The sequence below is a fragment of the Rana temporaria genome, chromosome 2, assembly GCF_905171775.1.
Source record: "Rana temporaria chromosome 2, aRanTem1.1, whole genome shotgun sequence".
Classification (NCBI taxonomy): Eukaryota; Metazoa; Chordata; class Amphibia; order Anura; family Ranidae; genus Rana; species Rana temporaria.
In genome coordinates, this window is record NC_053490.1 from 355,696,979 (window position 1) to 355,717,810 (window position 20,832).

General features: G+C 46.3%; 2 protein-coding genes across 2 annotated transcripts in view; both read right to left on the minus strand.

Moving 5' to 3' along the window:
- Positions 1-20,832, minus strand: part of LAMTOR5 (late endosomal/lysosomal adaptor, MAPK and MTOR activator 5) — a 306,623-nt gene that overhangs the window by 39,737 nt on the left and 246,054 nt on the right. The gene's annotated exons all lie outside the window — the stretch shown is intronic.
- On the minus strand, positions 8,030-16,070 carry LOC120927135. The gene is made up of 2 exons (XM_040337601.1): positions 14,895-16,070; positions 8,030-10,149 (listed from the first exon to the last, which is right to left on the minus strand). Exons 1-2 carry the CDS (start codon positions 16,039-16,041, stop codon positions 9,092-9,094), a joined length of 2,205 nt encoding a protein of 734 aa, XP_040193535.1. The 5' UTR covers positions 16,042-16,070; the 3' UTR covers positions 8,030-9,091.

A 20,832-nucleotide genomic window follows, 5' to 3' on the forward strand; every position in this document is an offset into this window, starting at 1 on the left:
CTGATCTCTATTTTGAACTCGGGTTGGACTGGTGATACTAATCAAAGGGGAATGCTTCTTTCTATAGATCTTCAAAAAGCATTTGACTCAGTATCATGGCCATTCATGTTCGAAGTGATGAAACGTTGGGGGTTTGGCACGAAATTTCTTGGAGTCTTATCTGCACTTTACTCTCACCCTAAAGCTAATATACGCTTTCAGGGTATTTTTTCGGAACCTATTGAGATTCATAGGGGTACTAGGCAGGGTTGTCCTCTGTCTCCCCTGGTGTTTGCAATAGTTATGGAATCCCTGGCTATGGCTATTCGTGAAAACACAAACATCAGGGGAGTTAGATGTGCCAAAAAGGAGCATAAATGTGCCTTATTTGCAGATGACCTTTTATTGTTTTTAACTGATCCAGACACATCCATACCAGAATTATATTCTCTTTTAGACAAATTCTCTATGGTTTCAGGTCTAACTGTGAATGTGGCCAAGTCTAGGGCCCTCAATGTTTCTCTCTCTGAATCCACGGTTTCTTTATTGAAGAAAGATTATGGATTCAAATGGGACACCTCTTATATCAAATACCTGGGTATCTATTTGACCCCCAACATCCAAAATTTGTATTTGGCCAATTATCCCCCTATGTATAGAAAACTTGAGAAAGATTTGAAAGATTGGGGTACTCAGAATATAGGTTGGATTGGTAGAATTAACTCGGTAAAGATGACTCTTCTCCCTAGGCTTTTGTATCTTTTTAGATCATTACCCATACCGATAATTAAAAGTCATCTAAAATCTTTTCAAGGAAAGATTACCAAGTTTATTTGGAACAATAAGGGTCCACGCCTTCCATCTCGCACTCTCTATAACTTACCTGAACAGGGTGGTCTGGGGGTACCCAACTTATTATGGTATTATCAATCAGCGAGATTGGCACAATTATCGGAAACCTTTCTTAAACATGAACGCCCTGACTGGTTAGATATAGAAGAGCAGGCGACCCCGAATCTAACGATAGAGGAGTTGATGTGGAGTCCTACCAAAAACAGGCCTTCTATATTATCTCCGACTCTTTCTCAAACCTTAGTTTTATGGGATTCACTTAAAAACAATCCCTCTCTAATTTCTAAAGGCAGGCCTTTATCAAGCGTTTTTCTAGACCCACTCTTTGTTTCTAAAATTGATATAGATTCTTTCAAATGGTGGCATGATAAAGGGTTGTATCGTATAGGTCGTTTTTTTTTCACGATCAGGTCCACTTCCTGAGAAACACTTCATAGCCAAGCTAGATCTTCCTGTTTCAGAAAAACTAAGATTTTCCCAACTACATGATTATGCACAAAGCCTATGGGATAGTGACTCGATCTCTGGATTATTGACACCTTATGAAAGTAATTGTGATCAGGGTTTGATCAGGAAGGGAAATATTTCAATCATATATCAATCTCTTGCTAATAATTGTACCAAATTACCTCATATGTTGGCCTGGGAAAAGGAACTTAATAACACTTGGGATTTATCTGACTGGTGTAATAACTATACTAGATCCATTAAAGGATATGTGAATATATCCCTTGTAGAGGCTAATGTAAAAATTTATACTAGGTGGTATCTAGTTCCTGTTAAACTGGCTTCCATGTATCCGTCAACCTCGCTCCTATGCTTTAGAGGTTGTCAGGGACTGGGGTCTATGGTACATATATGGTGGGAATGTCCCAAAATACAGGGATACTGGAATAAGGTGTTTAACATAATAAGACGAGTCACAGGATGTAACTTGCATCAATCCCCCACTATTGCTTTACTTAACGGAATGTTACCCCAGACCTCCAAGGTTACTAGAAAACTCATCCAATACATTCTGACGGGTGCCAGGATCACAATTGCAGCTGCGTGGAAAAAAACTACTGTCTCCATCAGGTATATGAAACGAAAGGTTACATGGATCATGGAACAAGAAAAGAGGGTTTGTTCCATGTTGGATATGTCTACTCTTTTCCATGAAATATGGGAACCTTGGATGCAATTTATGGGAATATCTTTTACCCCGTGAAGGCTGTGAAGACATTTATATCCTGAAGATGATGGTGTTCATTGGCAGGCAGGCTGCCATATCTTTTTCTTTTTCTCTTTTCTCTTCCTTTCTTTGATTTTTCTGTGTTTATTTCTCGTTGTCTTATCTATGAGGATAGAATACTCACTATTTCTCATTCTCAGGGTGTTATGTTTAGGTAAGAAAAAAAAAAGAATATATTATAAACATTTGTATTTACCTATGTTTAGGTTTTTAAAGGATTACACCAAACTTTTGGGGATATTAGGTTTGAGGAGGGTTTAGAGAATATATGATTATAGAAACCGGTGGGTTTTAATAAAAACTATTAGAGGGAGGGAGGGGGGATTGAAGGGGTTGCTTGATCTCTTGGACACAGGCAGTTCCCGTTGGGGGTGTCGGAGAGGTTATTGTTCTCCAGAAATCCTATCCTTTATTTGTTCCGTGAACTTAGGTCTAGTACACACATGGGGATTTTTTTTTTTTTCTTATATATAATTTATTGTGTGGTAATGATAGCCCTAAGGGATCATATAGCATATTAAATTGTTATTTTATTTAATTATATATTATTAGTTACACCTAATTTTTCTCCGTTGCTTATATGAACTGTCTTAATCTCACCGTATGGTGAAGGACATGAGAAATGGATAGATGTGATGGACAGTTACTATGACAGGAATGTCTAATATGTGAAGTAATGTACTTGCTTACTGTTTTCTGTATATTATTGATTTGTATACTGCTGATATAATACAAATGTATGTACTTTTATTGAAAATAAACTTAAAATTGAATGAAAAAAAAAAAAAATTACTTAATAAATCCTGTGCAGGAAAACTTTCCTCAATAAGCACAACACATTTTTATTTTTTGGTCGTGGCCTTATGACCGTTGCAGATATGGATCATATAAACACGTGACAAGACTTACAACATAAATAGACCTTGGTGGTCTGGTCGGTGTGCCAAGGAAAGGGGGCATACCAATGATAAGTAATGGATGATTGTGGAGAGAAATGTGCTGAGAAGTGCCCTGAAAAAGGGGAATGGGAGAGAGGGTATCGTGCACCAGAACCAACAAAGACCATGGGGGTGAGTGGTCTGCTTAAATACCCTCCGGTCTCCTGGCATAAATTTAGGCGACCATACTGGCCTCCTTATTTATAGTCGTGGCCCTATGACTGAGACAGATATGGATCACATAAACACACAAGACTTACAACATAAAAAGACCTGAAGTGTGCCTTGGTGGTCTGGTCGGTATGCCGAGGATAGGGGGCAAAAATACTCATATAGGGGAGTAACTCTTGGGCCCCTTTCACACTGGGACAGTATGTGCGGTGGCGGTATAGCGCCGCTATTTTTAGCAGTGATATACCGTCAGAATTGCAGCGGAATGGTGGCGGTATTCGGCCGCTAGCGGTGCGGTATTAAACCCCGCTAGCGGCCGAAAAAGGATTAATACCGACAGCAATGAGCCTCTGCAGAGGCGCATTGCTGGCAGTATTACCGCAGTGTCCCATTGTTTTCAATGGGAAGGAGTGGTGAAGGAGCGGTATACACATCACTCCTCTCACTGCTCCAAAGATGCTGCTTGCAGGAAAAAAAAAAATTCTCCCGCCAGCGCATTGCCTCAGTGTGAAAGCCTTCAGACTTTCACACTGAGAATGCTGGGGCAGGAGTATTTTAGGCGTTATTTATGCTCTATTTTTAGTGCTAAAACACCTGTAATACGCCTCAGTGTGAAAGGAGCCTTATTGATTCTATTGTTCTTAAGCCAGCTTGGTGAAGGCCTGTGCCATTTTCACCTGAGGATTTGGGTGTATGTGGCAAAGCAAGCGTACTTCCATCTGCCTGCTTGATCACATGGTCTGGTACTCTATGGTGGGATGCAGCAGAGGCTGCTCCAATCCGAATGGAATGTTCAGAGAACTGACTGGGATCAAGGCCCAAATTGACTAGAAGGATCCTGGCGTGCCTGATAAACTGGCTACCACTCAGGGGCCGGGTAGACGGGACAGTAGTCGGTCGAGCATCGTTACTGGGCACCAGGTGTTAGTCTGAAAGAGACTGATTTCAACCCCGGGACCGGTTTGTTGAGTTTGGGGAGAGATCGAGATAGATAGGAAATAAGTGATCGAGAGATCGAGATAGATAGGGAAAGAGAGAGAGAGAGAGAGAGAGAGTTTTGTCTAAACATCTTGAACAAAAAAGAGAAAGCCTTTTTGGTTCCTAAGGCCCCACGAGTACCTATTATGTACTATCTCCCCAAGGTACATAAGGATCCTGTTTGCCCCCCGGGACGTCCTATAGTTAGCGGAATTGATTCCGTTACGTCCCGGGTGGGCAAATATATCGATTTCTTTTTACAGCCATTGGTGAGAAGTATGCCTTCCTTCCTTCCTAAAGGATACTAGACATGTTATTAATTTACTGTCTGGCATTCAACCCCCACCTGACTTGTGGCTTGTTACCACAGACGTCACGTCTTTATATACTGTCATCCCACATAATTTGGGTTTGGAGGCGGTTACGCACTTTCTTGAAAGAGACTCAGGTCTTCCTGAGATCCAGATTTCCTTCATTATGGAATTGCTACAGTATGCTGCTTCTCCAATTTTTTTCTGGCATAATGGGCAGTATTACAGGCAAGATAGAGGAGTTGCCATGGGGGCCAAATATGCCCCCAGCTTGGCAAATTTCTTTATGGCCAAGTGGGAGGAGGATGTCGTCGATGTTGTCTCTAGGCCCCAGATACTGCTGTGGGCCAGATACATTGACGACATCCTCCTCCTATGAAGCGGCTCCGAGGAGGAATTGTCTTGCTTCATGACATTCCTAAATTCCAACGATAGGGGTATTGTTCTCAATTATGAAGCTAGCAAGGATAAAATCAATTTTTTGGATTTGGTTATTTCTGTCGAAAATTATAGGTTTGTTACATCTACCTATATTAAAACCACAGATAGAAACTCCTTCATCCCATGTGACAGTTGTCATCATGCCGCATGGCTCAAAGCTGTGCCCAAGGGCCAATTCCTTAGTCTCAGAAGGAATTGTAGTGATCACAACACTTTCCTTGGTCAGGCTGGCGTTCTGACTGAACGCTTTATTGAAAAAGGTTATTGTCGCAGCTCTCTTTCGGACACATTGGAGCTAGTAACCAATACTAATCGAGAGGACCTACTCCAGACCAAACCCAAACATGACCAGGTGGGTTGTTTCAAAACTCCCTTTGTAACTGACTACTCTTGTCAACATGCTAACGTTAGGCATATTATGGCCAAGCATTGGCATGTTTTAAAAAGTGACAAGGTCTTGAGTGCTATTTTGCCTGACAAACCTCGGGTGGTGTTTAGGGGTTCATCATCTTTGAAAGATAAACTGGCACCCAATGTGTTGGACCCACCGAGGATTCCATCTATGTTTTTATCTGGGGTTTTTCAAATGTGGCAGGTGCCAAATCTGTGTGGTTAATAGGCGTATCTGTAACGGACCTATGAACCATTCTGCTTACAGAGGACTGCATGACTTGTATTCTGAGCTCAAAGGGTTAATTATACAAGGGACTTTTTCACTGCTGAATGCTAATATTACCTGCATAGCTAATGGACTCTCCTTTGTGAGTGTGTAATTGTTTTAAAGGTTAATTGAATTCTATTGTCTGATCAAGTCATGTTAAATGTCAGCTTGGAGCCGAACGTCTAGAGACTGATTGATTCAAGGGAAGGTCATTATTTCAAAGTATGTGTGTGAAGGGGGGGGCGGAGAGTGTCATTGTTCATGTAAGCTTGTAACCATATAAAAAGTGAGGTGAAATGTGCAATAAAAGTCAGTCTTGTTTGACCCTTCAACACGCAGCCTTGTCTCGTTCGGGAAGGGGAACCCTCTCTCTGGATCTATTGGACGGGGATACCGGCGGTACTTGCATATCGCAGCTTGCCAGGGAAAAGGACGTCTCCAACGGCAGAGACCCTCTCCCTAGCTGGGTAGCCGTTACATTGGTTGGCAGCAGTGAGATGGTCCTTTTATCCAAAGAGCAAGTGCTGAATGGAGTCGCAGTACGCCAGGCTGAAAAGATCCACACTAAAAGATCTATTAGAGAGTCGTGGTAGGAGCGCCAGCAACAGACCACGGAGGAAGCTGATAGCTGACCTGCTGGAGCTGGACGAAATGGATGGATCCATGGAAGGAGCTGAGCCCCTTCCACCGGTCAGCGAGGAAGATGTAATTACTGGGATTGTACAGCGGAGATTATCCTTGTATCCAGAAACGTCCGTGGAACTAATCAACCAGCTGTTCCGGGAAGCAAGGGAGGAGATACAAACGAAGAGGGGACAAGAACTGGAACTGGTAAGAGCGAGACAGCCCATTACACCTGCAGTTCCTACCCCCCCACCCGTGGCTACAGGAAAGAAAATACCGTTCACTGCATTTAAAGCTTTTGTAGAAAGTGAGGAGGAAATCGATGGATATTTGGCGGATTTTGAGAGGCAGTGCTCACTACACCAGGTACCACCAGACCAATGGGTCACTATTTTGTCTGGGAAATTGTCGGGCAAAGCCAATGAAGCCTTTCGGGCTCTCGCTCCAGAGGATGTTTTACAATACCAGCAAGTTAAGAAGGCGCTGCTAACCCGATATGCCGTAACGCCAGAAGCCTACCGCCGGCGCTTCCGGGAGTCCAAGAAGAAGGCTCTGGACTCCCACATGGAATGGGCCAACCAGTTACAAAGGGTGGCATCCCTTTGGGTCCAAGGGTGCAAGGCCAACACCGGGGAGGAAGTATTGCAGCTGTTCCTAATGGAACATTTCTTCCAAGACCTGGCCGCAGACATACAAGACTGGGTACGAGATCGCCGTCCCGCTAACTTAAACGAGGCGGCTCGGCTAGCAGATGAGTACGCGGAGACAAGGAAAGTAAGCCAGGGTACTACGCGGCTGGCTCAGAAGGTAGAACCGCGTACTCCAACCGTCACCCCACGCCCAGAGTTTCGGGCTCCAGTCCCACCACGTCCTCAGGGGCCTAGCAACTACCGCCGGGATTCGCCTAGGGTGACGTGCCATCACTGCAGCGACACGGGACATATTGCTCGTTATTGCCCTTTGAGAGCTACAGATAACAACTGGAGACTGTGAGGGGTTAGCTCGGTAGCGGGGTGTGTGACCCCTTGGATGGGTTCACCACACACTGAACTTATACAGACTGGCAAACAAAAACGGTTGAAAACAAAGTTTCTGGTTTATTTTCCTTCTTGCTGGAAAACAATTGCAAGTATCCAAACAGCATAAACAAAATCAAAACATATAATAAACTCTAGCCACTCTGGGCGTCTACCTTCCACACAGGAACCTATCTATGAAGTCTAACACAGCTTACCGCTGGATAGACAGTGCTGCTCATACAGCACAAACAATAGTCTTTGGACTTTTTATCACACAGAAAAGTCAATGGTCTCCTCACCTCATCAGGAGACTGTCTGGCACTGCTTCTCCTGTTCACACAGCCTTAAGAGTGATGCAGCCAATTAGTGGTTATCTTCTGGGCTACTTTATAGAGGTCCTTAATTGCCTCACTCTGAACAGCTGGAGTCTTCCAACGGCCCTTAGCCTTCCTGGCTATTTCTGGCAGCCGACGCCTAATAATGATTGGTGTATTGTCTAACAAGGCAGAAACGTATGTCCCAGCAGTGACAACACCCACAGATTTACCTGACTTCCTGTCACATACCCCCCCCCCTCTTGTTTCAACCCTAGGGTTGGGACACAGGTTACCAGGCAGGCATGCACTCGGGACAACCCATCTGCATTCCCCATTTTAGCACCGGGGCGATGCGTTACCAGTTCAAGCTTTTTAATTTTCTTCTGAAGCTCATCTATCCTGCTCTGTTTACTGTCCAGATGGGACTTGCTCTGTACGCTGCTCATCAAATGTTTCACCCTTTTTTTCAGTTTTTCATTTTCCTTGTTTACTTCATCTTTTTCCTTCTGTTGCTTTTTAAGGGTTCTCTGCTTTGTTCGCAACTCTTGGTGTTTAGGTTTTCCAGGTCTTCTGTGAGGTTATTCTCTCTAGCCTTGCTAGTTTTTAGGGTCTCTTTAAGCTTTAGTTGTAGCTTATTTAAATCTTCAATCTGTGCCTTTAAATCTTTGGTCTGTGCCCTCCACTTCAATGAGGCATGATCCGTCAGCAGTTCAAACTGTCTACCCACGAGGTAGTACCGGAGAGAATCCAAAGCCCATTTCACCCAGGGGATTTGTATTTGTGTCATAATCTCTTGTTTTATTGAATTGATCACAAACAGCAATGTATCATATTCAGTATTCAGGCGGCACAGCTTCACTTTATTGGCTTCATACTGGGCTTTCTTTTTTTGACGGCCAGCTCTGGAAGCCAGCTTGTTTTTCTCCTTACGAGATCGCGGCCTGGCAGTGACAGGAAGCTCCGATACGGGTGTTATGTCACTGATTACTTTATTCAGTTTACGCAGTTAACCACCAATCTGCAGAAGTTTTCTTGGATTTGGAGTCAGGTCTTCCACACCTGTCCTGCGAGATTTCTTCACAGTGTACTTGCCGTGATGCAGACCATTCTTCTGGTACATATTTCTGGGAAGCGTGTGTCTGTCCCATTCAGACGGTCTCAGCATCCCTTCCTGTTGAGAAGGCATTAATTGCTCGCTATATTCCCAGAAATACCTTTGCTTTCGTCTTTTCCTCGATGACACGGCAGTTATTCCTTTCAAATCTTCAACAGAATCATTTTCATAACCTGGCTCTGAAAAGGTATCACTGATATCAGGTTTGTCATCTTCATTGTCTTCTTCCACCTCTCTAGTAAACTCCACTTTCTTATCTTTGTGGTGCCACACAGGATTCATGCTCTCCATGAAATATTTCACATCGCTGTAAATCTTAATTCCGTCAGCTGTGCCTTTACCTTTCAGTGGGGAGGCAGACATTGCACTTTTTCTACAAATTTCCTGCATTATATCTTCAATACCTTCTTTGGTAAGATCCATTTCAGTCGTGTCGTCTCCCCTGCTATCTTTTACCACAGCTTTGTAAAGTCCTTTTCATTTGTAAACTTTTTCATTACAAGTGTCCCTGACCCAGTTTGATTATCAAATTGTCCGTTAGATAGTGGTTTCTTGTCCACAGACCACTTGAGCGTGGTCTCTGTTTTGGTATTTTTAACTTTGCATATCATAATAACGTGGCAGTCTTCTGTGACCTTCTTTTGGGACTCATCATAAACTTTATCAAAATCTTCCCCAGAAAGGGTAACAATGAGCTGGTTTGATGCTTTTCCATCTACTACTTTTGCAGTATACGTTCCTTTATCTTCTTCACCAAAGTCTTCCTTAATTATTTCAATAAGTCCATTTTCCTTGTCAAATGTTATTTTTCGTTTCGGTGTATTTTGGATGACTTTGTCATTGAGAATCATCTCCAAATCTGCATCAGAGGACAGTTTTTCTACTTGTAACCAGAGGCGCACATCTCCATTCTCCAGTACTTCCACATTCCAGCCTGAGATTTTCTGTATCAGTGGATGTCGTACATCATGGCTTTTGCGCATCACTTCCTCTAGTTCTTCCTTTGTTAGCATGTGACTAGCAGATACTCCATCTGTATTTGGCACTTCAACAGCATAGGTGCCTACATCTTCCTCAGAAGGGTTTGTTAGAATAAGTTTAGACTTATTTCCATCGGTAGAAATGTCTGTTCTCTCTGAGTCTGGAGCTCCCTTGTAGTCCTTGGACCAGAGGAACTGTGGATTGTCAACTGGCTCCAGGTTTTCAAACGAAAGGTAAACAAATCCTTCCTCGTCTACCCCAAACTCAATTTCATTCGTGCCTTTTTTTCTGGTTGGCTCATCCTCCGAATCACTGGCAATTCGGTTTTGAGCATCTTCATTTTCAGAGTCACTAGCATTACGATTGCTATCATTTTCTACATCGCTGGATGTTCGCTCCCTAGGTTCATTATCTTCTGAATCATCAGAGTCACGCTCATCTTGAACTGAGGTTGCACCACCGTCATCTGAGTCATCCAGACAGTCAGATTGTCTATCGCAAACAGCATTAGTTGGAACACAATTAAGATTTTTTTTTTTCAAAATTCTTTATTTACTCACAACAGAGAGCGCGTCCACATGGATCACAGCAAGAGCATATAAACATTAACATCTTCACACGTTCAAGCATAAACTAGTAAAGTGCGGCAGGGAAGTGGGTATAGCAAAGTCCGTGGACCGTCAGCTCCGTGCTCGTGGCACCGAGCTTACCACCTCTCCTCTTGATGATCCTGCCACTAAAAGAACATCCATTAGCGGAGTGCGGTGTGGGGTCAGAGATCCGCAGACACGCCCTCTTTTTTCCGATATCAAGGAAGTAGAAAATGAGGAGAGAGAGTGAAGCGGCAGGGAGTATCTCCTCCCGCCACTCATTCGAAGATTAGAGAAAGGTTGTCGCCTCGGGAGTCAGGGTCCCGACAGCGCCATGGAAAAAAGGAAGAAAAAAGGAAGAAAAAGGGAAGAGAGAGAGGAGGGGGGGGTGAGGGAAATTGCCCGCGAGCATGGAGCATGTCAGCCGTCCGGCCTGCCATTGCTCCACATAGTATCAGAGTCAACTCCTCCCTGGGAAGGGGGGAGTTGTGTCGAAAAGTCTAGGTCTGTCCCCTAAGTGCTTGTCCTTCATCTGAGTAGGTAAACACATTCCATAACTGCCAAGTCTTTTTATATGACTCCTGCCTATCACGGTCTGTGAGGATAAACTCCTCCATTCTATTGATGTCATCGACCCTCCAGAGCCACATTGCTACCGTCGGTGGGTGTGGAGATTTCCAGCAAGCGGGGATGCACGCTTTGGCGGCATCTAAAAGGTGTCGGATAACCGATTTCTTGTATACGCGTGTGGGATATGTGTTAGCGTGTAGCAGGAGGTATGCTGGGTCGTCTGGGATCTGGCGTTCAGTGAACTTCTGCGATATCCTCCTTACCTCCGCCCAGAAGGGCTTCAGCAGTGGGCAGGACCAGAAAATGTGGGTCAATGTACCTACGTCCCCCTGACAGCGCCAGCATGCCTCTGAGGTGGACCTAAAGAGTTTGTGAAGCAGAACTGGGGTGCGATACCACCGAGTCAGGATTTTGTAGTTTGTTTCCTGTATTTTGGTACAAATAGAGGACTTGTGTGTGAAGGTCAAAATCTGTTGTCTCATCTTGGCCGAAAACGTGCAATGGAGCTCCTGTTCCCATTTCGTGATACAGGGGAGTTGATACCCCTCCTGCGGTGCTACCAGTATGTTGTGTAAGATGGATAGCGCGTGTGGCAATGTGCCCGTCTCCGAACATATCTCCTTTATTGGTGTGAGAATTGGATTTCCCGTATGGGGGGGTATCATGGTATGTAGGAAGTGGTTCAGCTGGTTTGCCCTCATAAAGTCCAATTGAAATCCCCCTCCCTGATCCATCAACTCTGCGGGTGTCCTCCAACGGCCTGCTATGCTAAAATGGGAAACCTGACACACATCCGAATCCCTTAGCGCTCGGAACCTTCCATCACGTAGCCCTGGTTCAAAATTCAGGTTACCCAGAACTGGTCGTAGGGGCGAATTCTCCGGCGGTGATCCCATTTGAGTGAGCATCTTCGCGCAGATACTGGTCGTGGTACCTATCAGCGGGTGAGATCGTAGGGATTTGGGCAGCGCCGTATCGCACCACGGGGCCCTCCGCAGGGGGATGTCGCTTTGAGCTTGCTCTATGTGCGGCCATAGTTTTGTGTTCCCGTGCCGATACCAGTCCACTAGCCTGTTTAGATGTGCCGCGTGGTAGTACGTGCGGACATTGGGCATAGCCAGTCCACCGTACGCCTTGGGTAGGGACAACACTGTCTTGTGAATCCTGGGATGTTTCCCCGCCCACAGAAAGTTTTTAAACATGGATTGCACCTGTCTAAAATATTCCGCCGGTATGCGTATAGGTAGGGCTTGGAGAAGGTACGTGAATTTAGGTAGAATGGACATCTTAAGTATTCCGCACCTCCCGAACCAGGAGTGAAGGCCGGTTGTCCATTGGTCTAGTAATTTCTGGGTGGTTTTTAACAGTGGCGGGAAGTTGAGCTTAAAAAGTTGGGAGAGGGACGGGGGGATACGGGTTCCCAGGTAGCTTATGGCTGTGTCTGTCCACTGTAGGCTGAAACCGTGGCGTAGTCGATCTAGGCGGGGGCCCGAAATTCCCACTCCCATTGCTACCGACTTTCCCATGTTAATTTTCATATTGGACAGTCTCCCATAAATCTCGAACTCTCTCATCAGGCTCGGTAGGGATACCTCGGGGTCCGTCAGTGTGAACATCAGGTCGTCCGCGTATGCAGACACTTTATATTCTCCCTCCCCCACCTTGACCCCCGATATGTCCGTGTTCAGTCGCACATGTCTCAGAAATGGTTCGAGAGTCAGCGCAAATAGTGGCGATAGGGGACACCCCTGTCTTGTTCCGTTCCTAATCTGGAAGGTCTCTGACACCACCCCGTTGGCCCTGACCCGCGCCGTCGGCTCTGTGTACGTCGCCGAAATCCAATTCATCATTCTATGTCCCAAGCCGATGTGTCTTAGTGTGTCAAACATGAATTGCCAGTTAACACGAACGCCTTTTCGGCGTCCGTACTCACCAAGACACATGGCGTCTTTGAAGTGTTTACCGCGTGTAATAGGTTGAGGAATTTGACAGTGTTGTCCCTAGCTTCCCTAGTAGGGACAAACCCCACTTGGTCAAGGTGGATAAGGCTCGTCGGGTGTTGTTGGATTCTGGTTGCCACAATTTTGGTAAGGAGTTTAAGGTCCACATTAAGGTAATGTGGGTAGGTGGTTGGACAGAGCCAGCACTGCGAGCTCCCGACCCTATCCAACCCCCCCCCCCCCCCCGGCCAACGTAAATAAGATAACATTAGTATGGCAATGCAATCTATATTAAAGCATATATAACATACAACAGTATTTGAGTAACGAACAGTAACATAAACATAAGGAGCACATATCCCATAAGAATCCCTTCCGGGGGACCCCACTCAGCATCGAGGTCGGGTAAAAATATGAAAAATTAAACAAAACAGGCGAGTAAAAAAAATCAAAAAAGGGTAGACGAGCCCCGTTTGTCTCGTGTGGGTAACCCTGGCATAGTAAAGTCTTCACTAGTGCAGGGGGGGATCCACCTCTCGTGGGGGGCACTCATGCATCTATGGAGCAGGCCGGGGCACGCTCTAACAGCGCGGGAGCCCCACTATTGCAGTGTCCCCCAATGGTCCGGATATAGGCCATAGGGCCCCATTGTTGTGGGTGATATAGTCTAAGGTGTTCGGGTCTGGGTACGAGCCGGAGGAGGGCCTCAACAGGGAGCTGGATGGTTAGCGGCTTCCTAGTCCCAGGAAAGCAGCGGAAGGCAGTGGTCAGTGTCCTAGGGCCAACAGCCCATTATCGTGGGAGAGTCACCGGGACATCAGGTGAGGGGCACGGGAGGGATCAGGAGTTCAGACTAGGTGGGAGCGTGGGGGGGTCAGGGAAGCGCGGCCCAAGGCCTACTCACGGCGTTCCTCTCCTGAGGGGGCTCGCTGTCTCCTCCGTCCGCGTCCCCTCTGCCGATTCTCTATTCCTGGCCTGTAGGTTGAGGGGCCCGATCTTTCTGCCGCGCGGGGTAGTATCTGCAGCCAGTCGGGGATCGGTATCTGGTCCGCATCCAGGAAACGGAAGAGGGCCGGTAGGTCTGCTGGTGACTGGACCGTGAAGGCTGCTCCATCTTTCCTGAAGGTCACCGCTAGCGGGTAGCCCCAGCGATAGGTAAACCCCCGCTGTCTTGCCAGGTCCAAAACGGGCTTCAGCATCGCCCTTCTGCGCAGTGTCGCCCTTGAGAGGTCTGGGAGCACCTTCACCTTTGCGCCTTCCAAGAGAATCTCCCCTCTGTCCCACGCACCGCGGATGATGCGCTCCTTCTGCGTGTAGCGTAGCAGCCGACATACCACATCCCGCGGTCTGTCCGGGTCAGCCGATCTCGGGCCTAGGGCGCGGTGTGCACGGTCCACCTCCACATCTTCCACCGGGTTGCCCAGTATCTCACGGAACAGGCCCAGTAGAACGTCATCCAGGGCCTCGGGTTCCACCGTCTCAGGGATCCCCCGCAGCCGGAGATTGTTGCGGCGGCTCCTGTCTTCGACCTCCTCAAGATGTAGTTGGAGCGCAGTAGCCGCTTCTTTATGGTGGTCTCTGTCCCGCTCCAGATCCGCTACCCTCCGCTCCAGAGTCGCCAACGATCCTTCCCCGGTGGTCACTCTGTCTGACAGCGTGGATACCTCCGCACGCACCTCCTGGAAGTCTCTTCTATGAGTCTCCTCCAACTTAAGGATGAGAGACTCTATGTCTGTCCTTGTGGGGAGGGCCTGCAACAGCGCCCTTATCTCCTGTTCCGCTGATGGGCCTCCGGCCGGTGGAGAGAGGGTCGACATAGTTGGGTATAGATCCTCGGAAGTGCCCGGAGTAGCGGGGTGCGCTGCAGTTTCCTCCGGTCGAAAGGTCCAGAGGCCTTGTTCCAGATCCTCCGCTGGGCTGCCACGTGGGCTGGCTCTTGGCGCCGCAACCCTCGCGGCCGGAGGGATCGCCGTAGAGGGGCTGAAAAACCGGTGTAAATCTCCTGATTTTGTGCTGGAGCGGGTGGCACAGGTTGTAGGTCTTCTTTTGGTCTTTTTGGCAGATTGCATGCCTAGAATCACTGATTTTGGCCGGTAAAAGTGAGGACAGGGCCGGGAGCTCCAAGTTCCTGCGTCCTCACTCAGCCATGTCCAGGCCACGCCCCCAATTAAGATTTTTACACTGATACTCGTTACTTTTGCACATCTGCAGTTTGCAGTGAACTTCATCACTGCCATCATGGCAGTCCGTGCGACTATCACACCGCCAGAAGGTCGGAATAGATTGATCTTCACTAGCACAAGCCCACTGCTCATTTTCACAAGTGATCTTCTCCAATTTACAGTCCTTTTCATCACTTCCGTCTTTACAGTCTTTTGCACCATCACATTTCCATTCCATTAGCAAGCATTCACCAGATGGACATTTAAATTCCCCACTTTGACAGCGGACGTGTTTAGTGACTATACAGTTTTGTTCATCTGAATGGTCACCACAATCACTGTCTCCATCGCAGTGCATAGTATAGGGAATACACTGTCCATTAGTACACTGGAACTTGTTACTGCCACATTCCTTACGTTCACAGCCTTGTTCATCAGGCTCATCATTGTAGTCTGGTTTACCATCACAGATCCAATTCTGAGGAATGCAGCAAGTCTTTGAAAGACACCAAACAGAAGGATCTGGTGATCTCCAACAGTTTTTCTCATCAGAACACTGTGGCACCCCATCACAGCGGTATTTCTCTTCAAAACATTTTGTACTACTTTCACACTGAAAAAAATCTTCATTTGTCTTTTCCTGTTTTTTGGCTACAGCACCACAAAAACAAGTACTTTCCTTGGCTGCATCTCGAACTTTAGGTACACAAGTGACTCCACCCACTATGATCACATGATCAATTTCCTCCATGTTCATTTCAGCACCACTCAAAGCCTTTTGCACAGGTATGGGGACTCTTTCAAATAGGTCTTCACAAAGCTCCTCACTGTTTAGCTGAGCAAGAGTGGGAGTTTTACTGATAACTTTTTCATCCGGATAGGGACTTGAAAAGTCATCAAGACGAAGATAATCCAGCTCTTTTGTTCCCCATGTTTCCAAACTAGTTAGCTTTGTGTACTTGGTCAGATCCTCACAATATGTATCCCACCACTCCCAGTGAGATGTTAAGGGTGGACTGTTTCCAAGGATACCAGTAAACGAATCAAATATTTCAAAGTCTTTGTACTCCTCCAACAACAGACAATTCTCTGCTGGGCTTTGTTGCTGTGTCATGATGGCCTCCATTTGCTGCTGGTGTCTCTGTTCCAAGCCTGCCATGCTCTCTCGGCGAGCTGCAAGGCTCTCTTGGCGAGCCTGTTGTTGAGCTGCCATGCTCTCTTGGTGAGCCTGTTAAGCTGCAAGGCTCCGCTGTTGAGCTGCAAGGCTCCGCTCCAAATCTGCATTCATCTGCTGTTGATTTGCATTTGATAAAACCAGCTGTTTCAGTATCTCCTCCATTTTGGGTTCACTTTAGTTGCCCGCATTCTCCACCATATGTGAGGGGTTAGCTCGGTAGCGGGGTGTGTGACCCCTTGGATGGGTTCACCACACACTGAACTTATACAGGCTGGCAATCAAAAACGGTTGAAAACAAAGTTTCTGGTTTATTTTCCTTCTTGCTGGAAAACAATTGCAAGTATCCAAACAGCATAAACAAAATCAAAACATAAAATAAACTCTAGCCACTCTGGGCGTCTACCTTCCACACAGGAACCTATCTATGAAGTCTAACACAGCCTACCGCTGGATAGACAGTGCTGCTTATACAGCACAAACAATAGTCTTTGGACTTTTTATCACACAGAAAAGTCAATGGTCTCCTCACCTCATCAGGAGACTGTCTGGCACTGCTTCTCCTGTTCACACAGCCTTAGGAGTGATGCAGCCAATTAGTGGTTATCTTCTGGGCTACTTTATAGAGGTCCTTAATTGCCTCACTCTGAACAGCTGGAGTCTTCCAACGGCCCTTAGCCTTCCTGGCTATTTCTGGCAGCCGACGCCTAATAATGATTGGTGTATTGTCTAACAAGGCAGAAACGTATGTCCCAGCAGTGACAACACCCACAGATTTACCTGACTTCCTGTCACAAGACGCACAACACCCAACACAGAGGTCACTCCATCACGTCCCTCTGCGGCCCACTGCCTGGAGACCGAGGGGGGCCCTGAGGAATGTCTGGGAATTTGGTATGAGGCAGACCCAATACAAGCTACCTCTCCGGATAACCGTCAGCATCACCGTCAGGAGGTACGGGTGAATGGACAAGTAGCACAAGGCCTAAGAGATTCCGGGACTACTATCACTCTGATTCAAAAACATCTGGTAAAGCCAGAGAACGTGTCCACTCGCACAGTTGCCGTCCGGGTCGCAGGGGGTGCTGTATTTCGCGTACCCACCGCCCGGGTGCACTTAGACTGGGGAGCCGGGTCAGGAAAGACCACAGTTGGTATCATGGACAACCTACCTGCCGAGGTGGTGCTGGGCAACGACATTGGCCCTCTGACTTCGGCTTATTTACCTACACCTGCTGCTGCTTGTCCCGTGACCACCCGCGTTGCTGGAATCAACTCGCTTGCTGCTGAGACCCGGGTAAGACTACCTTCCCCGACATGTACTGTAGATCCGGCACAATATCACAGTCTAAAATGGGAATGTGACAAGTTGGCCAGTGAGAAATCAGAGATGCAACGACACTATGTCATGTATTATGAGATGTCCCGTGGCTTGAACATTGAAATGCACAAACAGGCGGAAATTGTCAAAAGATTAAATGGGATTTGCATCCAGGTGGTGCCGTATCTGTCCCAAGAGCATCAGCAACAGGTTTTGAGAGCCATTGAGAGAGCAAAGCAAGTGACTGTTCCAGAATTGAATTCCATTATTCACCTTCACCATCAGCTACCGACCTGGTAAGCCAATGGGAAGGCCGACGGACTGTCCAGGCAAACGGAACTTTTACCTTAACAGCAGACCGGACATCCCCAAGTTGACCCGAAAAGGATCAATCCGGGTCTGCCGGAGTGTTCCACAAAAGGGGAGTAGTGTAACGGACCTATGAACCATTCTGCTTACAGAGGACTGCATGACTTGTATTCTGAGCTCAAAGGGTTAATTATACAAGGGACTTTTTCACTGCTGAATGCTAATATTACCTGCATAGCTAATGGACTCTCCTTTGTGAGTGTGTAATTGTTTTAAAGGTTAATTGAATTCTATTGTCTGATCAAGTCATGTTAAATGTCAGCTTGGAGCCGAACGTCTAGAGACTGATTGATTCAAGGGAAGGTCATTATTTCAAAGTATGTGTGTGAAGGGGGGGGGGGCGGAGAGTGTCATTGTTCATGTAAGCTTGTAACCATATAAAAAGTGAGGTGAAATGTGCAATAAAAGTCAGTCTTGTTTGACCCTTCAACACACAGCCGTGTCTCGTTCGGGAAGGGGAACCCTCTCTCTCTCTCTGGATCTATTGGACGGGGATACCGGCGGTACTTGCATATCGCAGCTTGCCAGGGAAAAGGACGTCTCCAACGGCTGAGACCCTCTCCCTAGCTGGGTAGCCGTTACAGTATCCCTAAAAAAAACACCAGTTTCTGCTCTAATCATACATCCAAGAGTTTTCCAATCGAATCATTTATCATGTGTTCCACTACGGGAGTCGTCTACCTACTCCAATGCCCTTGTGGGCTTCAGTATGTGGGCAGAAGCAAACGCTCCTTACAAATACTTTTGAATGAACATTTGGCCAACATTTATAGTGGTTTTCCCAACCACTCAGTTTCTAAACATTATCTGTTGGCCCACAATAAGGACCCCACAGGTACTATCTTCCTGGGGATAGAAAAATTCCAGGCCCACTGGAGAGGTAGTGACTTGGTGAGGAGCATCTCCAGAACTGAGATGATGTGGGTTCATACGCTCAAATGTTATGAACCGTATGGTCTTAACATAGAGGTAGATGTCAACTGCTTCATTGACAATTCTTAGGGTTCTTTTTTCTACAAATGTATTTATTTTCATTTATTTTTATTTTCTTGTGGCAATAGTGATGGCGGTATGTGTATTTATGCTCCTGGATGTTTCCATCAGTCTGGATACCTTTCCCTCCCTCATTATGTATTTTTGTAATTATATATTTCTCTTATAATATGGGTTGACTTTGCTTTTTAACTCATGTGTACATGAGCTTTATATATTTATGTTGTCACTTATGTATATTCCTATGTGTTATTTATGGATTTGTGCCAATTCCTTGTTCCGTTTTTGTGATGTGGCATGGATATTTATATATTTTTTTGCCCTGACATCAGTCTCAGACGGCGGATACAAGTCCATTTATTTGATGTTTCTCCACATGCCCTTTCCCTAAGAGGTATTCTCACATAAATGGGGCTTTTCAATCATTGGTCAATAGTTTTTTATTACTTGCCTGCTTTGTTTAAATGTTCATTAGTATCTGCAAGTTTTTCCCTTACTTTTTCCCTTAGTTAAAATGGCGGCTATGCGGCCGTTTGAGACTTGTGTCTGTTGCTGACTCCGCCCCCCTGTGCTTATATGCGGTGACGCAGAACGTTTCCTCATTCCCGTGATCAAGTCTATCTTAGACGAAACGTCGTGGAGGCGACGTGCTGACGTCACCGCACGCTGAGGACAAAGTTCCGTTCTGTTATGCCGGCCGGCTCTTTTATATGCTGATTTTAAACTTCTTAACTGTAAGTGTGTTGCTTACTTTTTTATTAAATTTCTATGCGGTATCACACTATGTGAGTTTCTCTTTCTTATGGACATCCTGCTATTTCATTGGTGACTCTGAGGACTTTACCATTGGGACGCTCCGTTTTCCATGCTGTTTACATCCCCTTTGCTTTACCTGAACACACTGACCCTTACCAGAGCCCAATCAAAGGCTCTGGTAAGGGTCAGTGTGTTCATCGGTGGTGGTTCCCCTGTCTATCCCACACTGTTTGTCAATCACTCACTGGGGGATGTCTTGTGTGTATCGATCATTATACAGATTCACACTATGTTAATATTTTTTCTGGTTGCTCCGTCGGTGGATCGGTGACTTTTTGGAAAATCTTGTCAAGAGGCAGGCCACGTTGCAATCCATTGGATTTGGTATTCTCTGCACTGAGATCTTATATTCTGGTAAGGGTCAGCATTTCTATTGGGTGGTGGTTCCTGATTTTCACCTTTGCAGCATCATTTAACACTGCACAGATTGGACACGTTATTGGACTTTCTTTTGAACTGTTGGATTTATTGTCAATTGGACTAACTGTTTATGTTTATTGATTGTGAACCTATTCACATATTTTTTCACACATGACCTTGATAAGGCATATTCACTTTTTTTAGCGCAACTCCACTTTTTTGCTTAAAGTGTTTGTTACCCTAAAAAGAAAAAAAAAGTGGATCCTGTTCCTTTAACCGACTCACGCAGAAATACTGCGGCAGAATGGCTCTCGTGGGTGAAATCCTAAATAATTATATATATATTATATATACACACACACATACATACACACACACACACATACACACACACGGCTTCGCCCAGGTGAGCCACCAGAGGGCACGTGAGCGTCGCCGGAGGCACCCCATGCGTGTTGCCTGCAGGCACGATTTCATGCAGGAGCAGCAGCACAGGGCACAGCACAGTGTGTGTAAATCCTCATGCTGTCAGAGATGACAGAGCATGTGTTCTACAAAGTAGAAACCATGATCTGTCAAATCTCCTAGTTAGTCCTACCCCCCCCACAGTTAGAACACACAATAGGGAACACAGTTAACCCCTTGATCACCCTCTAGTGCAGGGGTCTTCAAACTACGGCCCGCGGGCCACATCCGGTCCGCCAGGCCATTTCTTCTGGCCCGCTGCTTGAGTCCTTGGTCCACCTGTTAGTTGTGGAACCTGCGCTGCATATTTGCCCCAGGCAATATGCAGCGCAGGTCCTGCAATCTCTCCCGGCGTCTCACTGTGTTGGCTGCTGGGACCACGGCATCCCAGCAGCCAATGAGGTGTTTAGTGCAGACCTGTTGCCGCCTCCCTGCTCCCGCCTCGCTGTTAA